This window comes from Canis lupus, chromosome 20, assembly GCF_003254725.2.
Source record: "Canis lupus dingo isolate Sandy chromosome 20, ASM325472v2, whole genome shotgun sequence".
In the NCBI taxonomy this organism is placed as follows: domain Eukaryota; kingdom Metazoa; phylum Chordata; class Mammalia; order Carnivora; family Canidae; genus Canis; species Canis lupus.
Window position 1 is genome coordinate 58,501,788 of NC_064262.1, and position 12,236 is coordinate 58,514,023.

General features: G+C 69.5%; 1 protein-coding gene across 1 annotated transcript; it reads right to left on the reverse strand.

Annotated features, from left to right (window-relative positions):
- Positions 1–676: 676 nt before the first annotated feature.
- LOC112666136 (proline-rich protein 36-like) lies at positions 677–12,074 on the reverse strand. Its single transcript, XM_049098227.1, has 15 exons — positions 11,730–12,074; positions 11,053–11,137; positions 10,681–10,750; positions 9,158–9,256; positions 8,718–8,814; positions 7,975–8,014; positions 7,620–7,899; positions 7,238–7,285; positions 6,551–6,660; positions 5,744–5,860; positions 4,529–4,632; positions 3,707–3,800; positions 2,935–3,029; positions 2,316–2,729; positions 677–2,022 (listed from the first exon to the last, which is right to left on the reverse strand). The coding sequence occupies exons 1-15, from the start codon at positions 11,767–11,769 to the stop codon at positions 1,634–1,636; spliced, it is 2,082 nt and encodes a 693-aa protein (XP_048954184.1). The 5' UTR covers positions 11,770–12,074; the 3' UTR covers positions 677–1,633.
- Between the last annotated feature and the right edge of the window lie 162 nt (positions 12,075–12,236).

Genomic DNA, 12,236 nt, shown 5'->3' on the forward strand with positions numbered 1-12,236 from the left:
ATGGGGGGAGCCCTGGGGCTGCCTGTGTGTGGGAGTCGGGGTGGGGACGGGGCTGGGGTCCCTCGGTCCCCTGCGCTGCCTGCCCCCAGGCCGAGCCCCACGCTCACCCAGCCCCTACTCTCTAGGGCGTGCAGGGTGCCCTCCACACTCTGGTGCGAGAGATCCAGCAGCACCAGGTGTGCACGCTGAGCCGGCCCAGTGAGGGTGGCCCAGGTGTGAGAGCTGCAAGGGCCTGCTGTCCTGACGTCCCCTCCGGGGCCACGCTGACCGCCCCGCGAGCCCTCTGTGCCCAGGCGCACAGGCCCAGGGCGGGGAGGGGAGGAAGTGCCCCGGAGCCCGGGCAGCCCAGTCCTCCTGGACAGAGGGAGCACAGACCTCCCAGGGCGCTTTGCACAGACCCTGGTGACCTGAGACTCCCCGGCTGTCTCTCTGTCCCAGGCCCGTCCTGGCCGTGGGCACAGGCTGAGTCGTGGTAGAGTCTGTGAGGTCCTGACCCTGGCGTCTGGCCGCCCCTGGAAGGCACGTGAGGACGTCAGCTGTGTGTGCCTGGTGGAGCCCCTGCAGGGGCTGGTCGGGGCCTGGGCGGTGCCCCCTCCTCCTCTCTGGGGGTGTCTCCGCACCCCATGCACAGAGCTCCGGGAGACGCAGAAACGAGCCGGCCATGCATTTTCACACAACAACACTTTATTGAATTTGCAACAGCAAACAGGGGCTCAGAGCCGAGGGTGCGCGCCTTCCCCTGGGAGACCTTCCTGTCCTTAGAGGAAAGCGGGAATCCCACAGGGGTGCGGGTGCTGGAGTCCCCCACCTGGGAGCCTGTGCGGACTCGACTCTGGGTGGAGGCGCATGTCCTGAGGTTGGGGCGTTGAGAGGCAGTTCTGGGGGACAGCAGGGCTGACCTGGACCTGCGGCCCTTGGGCTCCTGCGCTGGGTCCCCGCAGGGCAGCTGGACCCCGGCCTCGGGCCCCCTGGGGTCGGGTGACTGACTGCTAGAGCCCCAGCACGTGGAGGAGCCTGCCTCCTGGTGTGGGTGCGGGTGGGGCCCACGGGCCTGCCCCTGCTGCCCTGCCCTGGGGTGTCCCGGGATCCCAGGGCTGCCCTAGGTCAGCGACCTGGATCTGTGGGGCACGCCCAGGGCCCAGGAGGCCACATCCGGGTGTGAGAAGGCTCGCTGAGCCTGGGGCCAGAACGCAGGCCTGGCCAGGGCCCCGGGGAGCTGGATCCCATTAGTTTTCGTGATGGGCCTGGTGGGGGCTCGAGTCGCCCCTGCCCCCACAGAGCCCGGGGCCAGGCCAGCCCAGGTCCCTCTGGGTCAGGGGCTGATGTCCTGTGCGGGGGGGGGGGGGTGCCGCCCCCCAGGAGGGACAGCGAGACGAGGCAGGGCACGGTGACGGTGGGCCAGAGCCTCCGGGCCCCCGCACTCACCACCACGCTCTGCCCCCGAGGCCCGCGAGCATCGAGCTGCCCCTTGGACGTGGAGGGCAGAGGGTCCCAGGCCTGTGCGGGGCCTCGGGGCAGCGGGCTCAGCGCTGCCCTGGCTCTGCCTTGGCTGTGCCCGTCACTGCCCAGCGAGGGGCACGAGCTGCAGTGGCCGTGGGGCAGGAAAGGTGTCCTGGGCCCAACAGCGTCGTCCCTAGGGGGCTGGGGGAACCCCGTGATGGGAGTCCCGGGGGTGCTCCAGGGCCTGGTCTGTCGCGGGGCCTCTGGGGTGGCCCAGGCAGGTGCCGAAGGGAAGGGGACCCCATTTTTTGTCTTGAAGCCCACCATGTCCGGGGGCCGCCTGCCTGCACCGTCTTGTTGCACTGGGAGGGTGGGGAGGGAGTTCCATCGCTGTGGGGGGAAGTTGGTCGATGGCCTGGCTGGGAGGGGGTCCGGGCGGCTCAGGCTGGGTGGCTGGGCCCAGGGAGGCCGGCTCCTCCACCCTGGGCGGTGTCTCAGAGGCCAGAGAAGGGAGGAGAGGCCCGGGCGCCGGGGACACTTGCTCCAGGCCCAGGGGCCTCGTGGGGAACTCCTCAGGTCCCGCTGGAAAGAGGCCGACGGGGTCAGCGTCTCCAGCAGGCGTTGTGTCCCCCGCTGGGGGCCCCGGGGGTCCTCACGGCTCCCGCGTGGCCCCCTGGCCTGACCCTGTGCTCAGCCCCCCACATTGGTGCCCAGGCCCTGCAGTAGGTGCCCGCCCGCCCAGCCTTGGCCTGGGGTCCCCGAGGCTGGAGCAGAAAAGGAGAGCCCCAGAGATGAGGACGGGGGCCCCGGGGGCTCTGTCCCCTGTGGGCAGCCCCAGCAGGCTGAGTCGGGAGGGGCCGGGGCCCTGAGCCCACCTGGGGGGGGCAGGTCGCACCGCAACCCCCGGAGCTGGGTCATGGAGGCCCGAAGGTGTCTGAGCACCGCCTCGTCCTCCAGGGCCCAGGGCTGGGCCAGAGAGTCCTGGAGGAACTCCCGGAGCCCTTCCAGGGGCAGCTTCAGGAGGCGCTCTGGGCGGTGGGCGAGAGTCAGACCCAGAGGGCCTTGCCCTGGGGCCCCCGGAGCCCCCAGGCCAGTGGCTATGGTCCCGCCGTGCCCAGGAGCACCGTGGGTCGGGCCTGGCTCGTCTGGAGGGTGGGGCTGAGCTGGGCCCTCCCCAGGGGCAGGGGGCAGGTCCGGGAGTGGGGGTCCCGGGGGGGCCACACCCGGCCGAGGAAGCACTGCAGGAACCACTTTGGGGTATAGATGCCGGTGGACATCTGCTCCTCGTCCTGGCGGGAGGGCAGGAGGTGCTCAGGCCCCACGCCGCGGCCCCTGGAGCCAGGTGGACGCGCTCCCCACGGCCCAGCCCAGCCCCGAGGGCGCCCCCGGGCCCCAGGGGGAGGAACGTGACCCCAACTCTGGGCAGCTCGGAGGGCCGTGCCCCCACCCCCTGCCCTGGGCCCCGGGGACAGAGCCTCAGGAGCTCCCACTCGCCATGTGCTTCCTCAGGTCGGGGAGAGCTCTTTGGAGGACGCGCTCGTGATGAGCCTGGAACCTGAGGAGCTTCGGGAAGCCCGGGACGAAGAAGCCTGAGAAGGCCCCAGGCCCCCACTATCAGGGCCTCCTCCTGCACCAGGCGGGGTGGGGGTGTCGGGGCAGGGGCCTCCCCCCATGCCCTGACCCCCGTGTGCCCACTGCCCTCGGAGCCCTGACTGGACCCACTCTTCCCAGAGGGCAGGGCTGCCTCCCAGGCCGGGGGCGCGGGGCCTGGGGACCCTCGTCCTCACAGAGACCCCACAGGGCATGGGCTGGGGCTGAGGACCAGGCCCGGCTGACCCAGCACCCTCTCTCCTGCAGGGGCCGCCGCGGGTACAGGCGGGTCCCCAGCCCCGAGGGGCAGCGGGTGCAGGCCATGGGGAGGGTGATGGGTGTGCACGGCCCTCTGTGGGGCTTGGGAGTGAGGCTGGGTGCTGGCAGGGGGTCGAGACACTGCCCCCCGGGCCCCGTGTGGCCGTGGGCTGGCAGGGGGGCCTGGGGGGCAAACAGGCAGCCGGGCGGGAGGCTGGGGGAGCAGCGGGAGTGCGAGCCCAGCCTGCAGACGGTGGGGCGGGTGGCCGTGGCTCCGGGACCCCGAGGCCAACGGGGAGGCGGGGCCCTTGCCTGTGGGGGGGCGGGCTGGGGGGTCCCCACCTGCCCCCCAGTGCAGCAGCCTGCAGGGAGGCCCTCCTGAGCTCCCCTCCCGCCCGGCGGCCCAGCGGGCCCCTACCGTGCATGGCGTGCCTGTCGTCTGTCATCAGCTGGGCCAGCGCCCAGAAGGCGTCCGTCTCGGGCAGGACGAGAGGAGGATGGCCGCGATCTTGCTCATGCCCTGGCAGTAGCCCACCTCCTGCAAGAGCCAGAGCCCCACAGAGGGCGTGCGCCCCAAGGCCCCCTCTGAGCCCTCCCCGTGGGTGTCAGGCTCCCCCGGCTCCCTCACAGCCTGGTCTCCCGGAGGGGGCTCCCAGAGGGCGGGGGGCAGGTGAGGGCCACCCGGACCAGCTCGGGCGCCAGCACCCCGGGCCCCGCTACCGAGCCCTGCGGCCCACGTGCCAGGGCCCCCGTCCTCAGACCAGCAGGAGGGGCCTCCGTGAGCTGTGCCAGGCTGCAGGGGACCCGCCAGGTCTGGAGACCCCCCGGAGGGCAGGTCGGGGGCCTGACTGTGGCCCCAGGCAGGTCCCACGAGGGGAGCTGGGCCAGGACACCCCGCGGGCCGGGGAGCGTGTGAGCTGGGGTCCTCGGGGACCCTTCTGGAATGCGTCGTGGAAGGGGGCGGCCTCCTGGGTGCCTCGGCCTCGTGCCCTTCAGGGCAGTGGGAGCCTTCCCCGCCCGGGTTCTCGTCAGTAGTGCCGTCTGTCAGGGTCCAGACCCGAACTCTAGGACGGCCGCGGTGCATGCGGGGGCCCCGGGCAGCCCCGGCCCTCAGGCACGCAGGCCCTGCCTCCCCTGGGAGGTCTGCACCCCGCCCCCTGCCCGTCCCGGAGGAGAGAGACCCTCCCTGGCATCTCGGGGCCGTGGAGCTGGGGCCCTAACTGTGAGTCCTGCTGGTCACCAGCACTCAGGACAAGGCCGCCCGCGGGGCAGGGGGCAGGGGCAGGGACACTCACGGTGTCATACATGGAGTAGGCCGCCAGCACGTGGAACAGGGCTCGCTGCCTTGGAGGGGGGACAGCGGGGGGCTCTGCTCAGTCAGCCCCCGCCCAGGGAGGCCGCCGAGGTGCCGACACCAGCCCCGCAGGCCCCGCGGCCCGCAGGGCCCCTCCGCGGGGGCCGATCTCTGGGGTCAGGTCTGTGCACGGGGACAGGCACCACCTCACATGTGCAGTGTGCCGGGGGTTAAGTGCACCCTGGGGTGTCCGACACCTCCGAGCGGCTCCCACCGTGGGGTTTGTAGCTCTGGGCTCCCCCAGTGCCGCCAGCGCCCCCTCCAGCCCTGGAGCGGCTCCCCCCCTGCATGCCCCCTGAGAGCCAGTGCTCCCTCTGACCCGGTCCCCGCAGCCCCTGACTCCTCTCCTCCCCTGCCCTGGCCTGGCCTGGCGCCGTGTCCCGGGAACACCACCAGCCCCACGTGGCCCCTGCCCCCAGCCCACACAGCTGGGGTGTCCGTGGCCCTGAGCACACCCCCAGGCCTTCCCAGGTGTCCCTGGGCTGGACTCTGTGGTGGGGACCCTGGGCCCGCCCATCCCAGAACATCTCGGGGCTCCAGGTCTGAGCCGCCGTGAGGAGAGCAGGGAACGTCGTGCAGGTGTGACCCCGATACAGGCTGCGAACCCCTGGGATCACTATCTGAGCACGGGGGGGTATGGGGTGCGGCCTCCTCAGCGCTGCCAGGAGCCGCCCGATGCCCCCCGCACGGTGGCCTGAGTCTGCACCCCAGCTCCGCGGCCCCTGGGCCCGGGCTGCTGGAGGCCGGCTCCCCCTGGGCTGGGGGTCACAGGTCAGCCTGACCTGGCTGCGCTCTGAGGGCCGCGGGGGCCCTGGGGGGCAGCAGGTTCCCTGCAGGGAGAAGCACCGAGTTCTCGTGGGGAGACAGTCCGAGCGGCCCCCCGGAAAGCCCAGCCACCCTTGCCTGGCAGCTCCCCAGCCCCGCCCCTGGCGCCCCTGCAGGTCACCCCTGGGGTCCCGGGCTCCCACACACCCCACCCGCTGCACACAGAGGTAGCTGCACCCTCTGCTCCACCCACCTGCACCCCCTTGTCGGGGGCTCCCTGCCTTCCCCACCTCCCCACGGCCCCTGGGGACTCTACAGGACACCCGGGCTTCTGACGGGAGCAGGCCGTCCAGAGAACCCCAAGGTGGCCGGGGAGGCTGAGCATGTCCCACAGGGGGCAGCTGCACCGCGTCCTTGTGGGGGGGCAGGACCGATAGTGTAGGGGTGGGGGGTCTGGGGGTGTGGGGGACGGTGTGGGGGGTGATGTAGGGGGATGGCGTGGGGGCGGTGGTTGAGGGGGATGGGGTGGGGGGCTGCGGACACAGGGCACCCCCTTAGCTAAGGTGCACACGGAGACGTCTACAGATAAAGGCAACCCCAGTCTGGGGTTTGCTGTGACCCCTGCCCCTTCCCCTGGTGCCCCGTGTGCTCAGTGCAGGGCCTGCCTGGACCGGGGCGGCATCTGGGGGTCGTCATGCTATGTGTGCTCACCAACTGCAAATTGTCTAAAACAAAATGCCCAGAATTCAGAAGTACATAAAGCACCGAGGGTGGGTGTCACCCTGACCTGTCCGACCCTCGTAGGGTCCATGTGTCCCGGTCCAGCCGCGGCCATGCACCCTGGCCCCCAGGTCCCCTTACTGCCCCCCATGCTCCCACCCCGGCCCCCTGCTCTTCACGGGGCCGCCCCTCACCCCCTTGGGGTTCAGCTTAGATGGTGACCCCTGGAGGCCCCGTCCTGGGGCCTCCCCATCCCCGAGACCCTGGGGGTGGGGGCACGGGGGTCATCCCCAGCACCCTACCACGTGGCAGTGTGTTGTTTGCTGCCGTCGCTCCCCCCGGCCTCGGAGACCCCGTGTCCCCTGCACAGAAGCCCCCGGGCCTCTCCCGGGCCCCTGAACCCCGCTGGCCCAGCAGCCTCACCCAACCCCGTAGCGGTCCCAGAACATGGTGTGACTGCGGAACGTGCGGTTGACGTCCAGGTCGATCTGCATGATGTCCCGGGAGGAGACCAGGGCCGCCTCCTTCATTTCCTGTGGGGAGACCCCGGGAGGAGGAGCCGGCGTCAGGGACACAGACCCCGACCTGTCAGCAGCTGCCGTCCTGGGCAGGGAGCCCTGGGGCCACCATGGGAGTGTGTCCTGCAGGAACCTCCACCCTTCCCCTAGGAGGCCGGGGATGGCGGGAGTGTCCACCGTGCCCGTGGGGCCTGCGTGAGGGCCTGTGCCCAGCTGTCGTGGGCGGGGAGGGGACTGAGGGTCAGCCCGGGTGGGGAGGGGACTGAGGGTCAGCCCTGGACAGGGAGGGGACGTGGAGGATCAACCCAGGTGGGGAGGAGACATGGGGGATTAGCCTGGGTGGGGAGGGGACATGGGGGTTCGTCCTGGAAGGGAGAGGACAGGGGGTCAGCCCTGGACAGGGAGGGGACATGGAGGATCAGCCCGGGTGGGGAGGGGACACGGGAGTTCAGCCCGAGTGGGGAAGGGACATGGAGGGTCAGCCCTGGGCAGGGAGGGGACCGAGGGTCCACGGGGAGTGGACGGGTCCCACCTGGAATTTCCCGGCATTCCTGGCCTTAACCTGGTCGATGTTCAGCAATCACAGCCACACCTGTCCCCGCACATGGGGCGGGACTCCCTTGTAGACCCGGAGTCGCAGCTGCAGGGAGGAAGGCAGTGCTGGTGAGAGGGGCCCAGGGCGGCCCCTCGGAGCCCAGGGAGCGCGAGGCATCTGGAAGCTTCCGGCTTCAGCTCCAGGGTGTCTGCGGAGAGGCTGGGTCTCCCTGGAGCTGGGCCCCGTCCCCCACAAGGAGCAGGGACCGTGGCCCCGACCTGACGCTCCCCCACCGCTGTCCCGGGGCCTGGTGAGGCTCGGGCTCCCAGCAGACTCTTCCCAGGCAGGGGGCTCCCCTGAGGACGGAGCAGGAGGACACTGAGGACGGCCCCCCAGCCCCGTCAGGACGGAGAGTCCTCGGGGGCACCCAGCGCCCCACCTTCTCGCTGGGGAGGTAGCGGTCCCATCGCTTGAGCATTTTTATCCATTTGTCCACGTGCCGGGTCTCCTGGCGGAGTTTCTGGAAGAGGACAAGCGGGGGCCGCAGGTGAGGCTCCAGCCGCTGGAGGTGGGCGCTCGGGCCGCTTCCAGTCCCCCGCGGGACCCGGAGGAGCCAGGAAGGCACAGGGCCCCCCGTGGACCGCGGCTCTGTCTGGGGTGTGTTCCCGGCAGCCCGTGCAGCGCTGGGACGAGGGACTGGGGAGACGCCCAGGGATGTTCTGGGGGATGGGGTGCAGACAGCTGGCCCCAGCCCCCCCGCCACGTCCTGCCCGGGGCCCAGGAGGGGCTCTCACCTTGGCCTCTCGGGGGCTGGGGCCGGGCAGCTCCTTGTCCCTGGAAGGCAAGAGACGCAGAGCCCTGAGGCCCGGCCCCACAGCCACACACCCCACCCCCCCGTCTGCACCCAGGGGCCTGGGGAGGGCAGGGCTCCTCCAGGGAGGGCAGGGGCTGCCAGCAGCCTGAGGGCGGGGGGGGGGCGGCGTCTGGGGGGTCTGAGAAGGGTTTTTGCCGGTAGTGGGCTGGGCGGAGACCCTCGGCGCCCCCAGGGGGTGACTTGCCCCCTCCTCGATGGACCAGCCCGAGAGCTGTCAGCGTGGCCCGGGTGCCCCGTGACCGTCCTGCTGAGGTCCCCCTGCCTCCCCAGGGCCTGACTGCCCAGCGTCCAGCCGGCCTCACCCTGCCCCCTGGCCGTCCCCCTGCTATCCCCTGACTCCCCTCTCTGCTGTCCCCTCTGCCACCCTGGCCCATTTCACCTCCTGTCCTGTCGGAGCCCCTGAGCACGACCACCCCTGAGCCATCCCAGCAGCCACTGGGCCTTGAGCAGGGCTGAGGGGGCCCCATCTGGGGTCTCCAGCATCTGTCAGGTTCTCGTGGGGCTGTTGACCCATCAGCCTCGTCCCCTGCGACCTAGGCCACTGGGCTGTCCCCTCCCTCGTTCCCGCCCAGGGCAGCCCCCTCCTCCTCTTCCCTCCTCTTGCCTGGTCAGGCCCTCCCTCTGCGGCCCCCCCCCTGCCCTGGCCTGGTCCCCGGCATCTACCTGCAGCCCCGCAGAAGCCTTCAGGACTGTGGGGGCCCTGGCTGGGGGGTGTGGGTGAGAGCACCCCTGCGGACTCGCCCCAGACCAGGCCGTCCCCCTACGGAGAGCACGCCCCGGCCCCAGAGCCCCTCACAGGCGGGATCCCCTGCTGATGGGACTGGACACCCCCCCCCCAGATGCAGGAGGCAGACACCTGGGCCTGCCCGAAGCAGGCTTGGGGGCCCCTCCTCTGAGTGTCCAGGGGCCTCCCCCAGGCCCAGCTCCCTTCTTGCCCACGTCCCGGGTCGTCCTCTGGGGTGTCTCAGCTGCAGCCAAGCGCAGACATGGCCTTCAGAGGGCTCCAGGGGACGAGATCCCGACCTGGGTGGGGGGTCAGCCTCCAGAGAGGTGTGGCAAATGCCACCCCCCCGAGATGGATGAGGGGTGTCCAGGGGACTCACTGCAGAAAGCCCTGGTGGAAAAAAAAAAAAAAAAAGAAAGCCCTGGTGGTCGGTGACCTTGCACAGTGACAGGTCCTGCGGAGACCCTGCTTGGTGCGCCTGCAACAGAGGGGGCTCCGTGGTGGGGACTGATCAGAGCAGGGAAATGGGGACAGGAGGGAGCAGAAGGGCTCCTCCCTCCCCTGAATCCTGAGGGAGCGCCGACCCTCTGAGATTGGCCGGGCACCAGAGGAAGGGCCTGTCTGCCCGGTGGGCGCAGCCTGACAGCCTCACCTGCCTCTATCTATCAGTGACGATCCCCACCTGGGCCTCACCTGACCTGGTGACTGTGGTCCCCACCTGGGCCTCACCCAGACCTGGTGACTGTGGTCCCCCACTGGACTTCACCCGGACCTGGTGACTCTGATCCCTACCTGGGCCTCACCTGGATCTGGTGACTCTGGTCCCCACCTAGGCCTCACCCAGACGTGGTGACTGTGGTCCCCACCTGGGCCTCAGCTGGACCTGGTGTCTCTGATCCCTACCTGGGTCTCACCTGACCTGGTGACTCTGATCCCTACCTGGCTCTCAACTGGACCCGGTGACGGTGGTCCCCACATGGGCCTCACCTGGAACCGGTGACGCTGGTCCCCACCTGGGCCTCACCCGGACCTGGTGACTGTGGTCCCTACCTGGGCCTCAACCAGACCTGGTGACTCTAGTCCCCAACTGGGCCTCACCCAGGCCTGGTGACTCTGGTCCCCAACAGGGCCTCACCTGGGCCTAGTGACTCTGGTCCCCACCTGGGCCTCACCTGAATCTGGTGACTCTGGTCCCCACCTTGGCCTCACCGGGACCTGGTGACTCTGGTCCCCACCTTGGCCTCACCGGGACCTGGTGACTGTGATCCCCACCATGGCCTCACCTGGACCCGGTGACTGTGGTCCCCCACTGGGCTTCACCTGGATCTGGTGACTGTGGTTCCTACCTGGGCCTCACCTGACCTGGTGACTGTGGTCCCCCACCTGGGCCTCACTTGACCTGGTGACTCTGATCCCTACCTGGCCCTCACCCGGACCTGGTGACTCTGGTCCCCAATTGGGCTTCACCCAGACCTGGTGACTCTAGTCCCCAACTGGGCTTCACCTAGGTGACTCTGGTCTCCACCTGAGCCTCATGTGGATCTGCAACTGTGGTCCTCACCTTGGCCTCACCTGAACCTGGTGACTCTGGTTCCCACCTGGGCTCACCTGGACCTGGTAGCTGTGGTCTTCATCTGGACCTGGTGACTCTGGTCCCCACCCGGGCCTCACCTGTACCTGGTGACTGAGCTCCTCAGCTACCAATGACTAGGATCCAGGATGGACCCTTAGTTGCTACTGACACCGGGACCATCCCCAGGGTCTCACTTGTGACTATGGTCCTTGTCTGGGCTGACCTGGCTCATCCTTGGCTCTGATCCCCTCTTGAGCCTCATCTGCTCTTGCAGGTATGGTCCCCCCTGTCGTGGGTGTGTAGTGTCTATGGTCCCTTCTGGGCCTCACCTGATGGTACTGGGCCACGATATTGGCCCTTTGCAAGGTCAGCAGGGTCTCCGGGTCCTCCTGCATCGTGCTGCAATCCAAACACATCCAAGAATGACGGTGCGTGAGAACCTTCCGAGGACACATGCTTCCGGGTGCTCCCCTTGGGTAGGTGCCCCTCTGTCTGACCGGAGCTGGAGACAACCCTGTAGCCCCGAGGGGCACAGGCATCACAAACAGGCCCTCGCTGCCTGTCTGTCCCTCGCTCACTTACAGTCCACCTTCCCAGCCACTGTCCTAGGACACGCCGTCACGCTGGGGTCACAGAGCGCTCCCAACCCTGTATCAGGAGCACACGGGCGGGGGACCCAGGGGCTCCGGGGAACTGCCCACCTGATGCTCGGGAGTGACGTCTCCCAGCCCCGGGGCCGGCGCAGAGATGGTGGTGGGTGGGCCGGCCAGCGAGTGTCCCTGCGGGCTTGGGGCGGGGGCGGGGATCAAAGGTTTCTCTTAGATTCCACAAGCACACGACCAAAGGGAGAGAGCGACAGACTGGACTTCATCAAAATTAAAACCTGATGCCAGCAAGAGTGCGACCAAACTCCCCACCCTGAGGGCAGCGATGTGTGAATAGCCTGAGGGGGGCCTGGAGGAGCACGAGGGACTCCACGTTCCAGTGCGTGAAGAGCAAGCCTGCTCACGGGCCAGGGGGACCCAGCGGGCACAGGGCGGGATGGGGGGGGTGTCAGTCACCCCTGTCGGGGTCCATGCGTCTAGGACAGGCTGGAAAGGTCATGGCTTGGGTGCCTGCCTGCACAGCACAGGGCTTACAGGCGAGCGGGGGTCCCGGGGGAGCTGCCTGAGTTCCGACTGCAGCCTCCTTCCCTGGACGGGGGCAGCAGGGTGGCCGCTCTCAGCCCGTGGGGCTGTGGAAGGGCTGTAGGAGCTGCTCACGGTCATCGCATGAGGGGTCGGGGTGTTGTGGACCCCAGCCCGGGTGGCCTGTGCCCCCACCCTGACCCACAGGCCCCACTGTGGCCTGCGGGGGGCAGGGATCAGCTGCCACTCACCTGTGACCTGTTGCTGTGTGAGCGCCTCCTCTTTCTGCATTGGGGTACTGGGGAGAGTGGGAGGGTTGGGGTACTGGGGAGAGTGGGAGGGTGGGGGTACTGGGGAGAGTGGGAGGGTTGGGGTACTGGGGAGAGTGGGAGGGTGGGGGTACTGGGGAGAGTGGGAGGATGGGCGTACTGGGGAGAGTGGGAGGGTGGGGGTACTGGGGAGAGTGGGAGAGTTGGGGTACTGAGGAGAGACGAGTACTGGGCTACTGGGGAGAGCAGGAGAGTCGGGTCGCTGTGAGCCAGATCCAGAGCACGAGTGCCTCCGACGGTCTGCGGACGCAGAGTGGGCACCAGGCAGCGGTGGAACCCGGGGCCACCACAGTTCCGCCCAGAGTGGGGTCCTGCATCATCACTGTGGGCAGGCGGGGTCCAATCAGCACTTAGTCCTCCACCCTGAAGGCCGAGGGTCCCGGGGGAGGGTCCTGTCCCCACACTGGGTGGGAAGGGGATGCAGACACC

What these genes read in the sequence shown, in the direction of transcription:
- LOC112666136 (XM_049098227.1), bottom strand. Translation starts at nt 11,769, where the DNA reads ATGCAGAAAGAGGAGGCGCTCACACAGCAACAGGTCACAG. An exon ending in TCTCTGGACGGCCTGCTCCC is followed by an intron (nt 4,633 to 5,743) that starts GTCAGAAGCCCG and finishes CCCCCCTCCAAG; the next exon opens with GCAGCGAGCCCTGTTCCACG. An exon ending in CCGACCTGAGGAAGCACATG is followed by an intron (nt 2,730 to 2,934) that starts GCGAGTGGGAGC and finishes CCCTCCCGCCAG; the next exon opens with GACGAGGAGCAGATGTCCAC.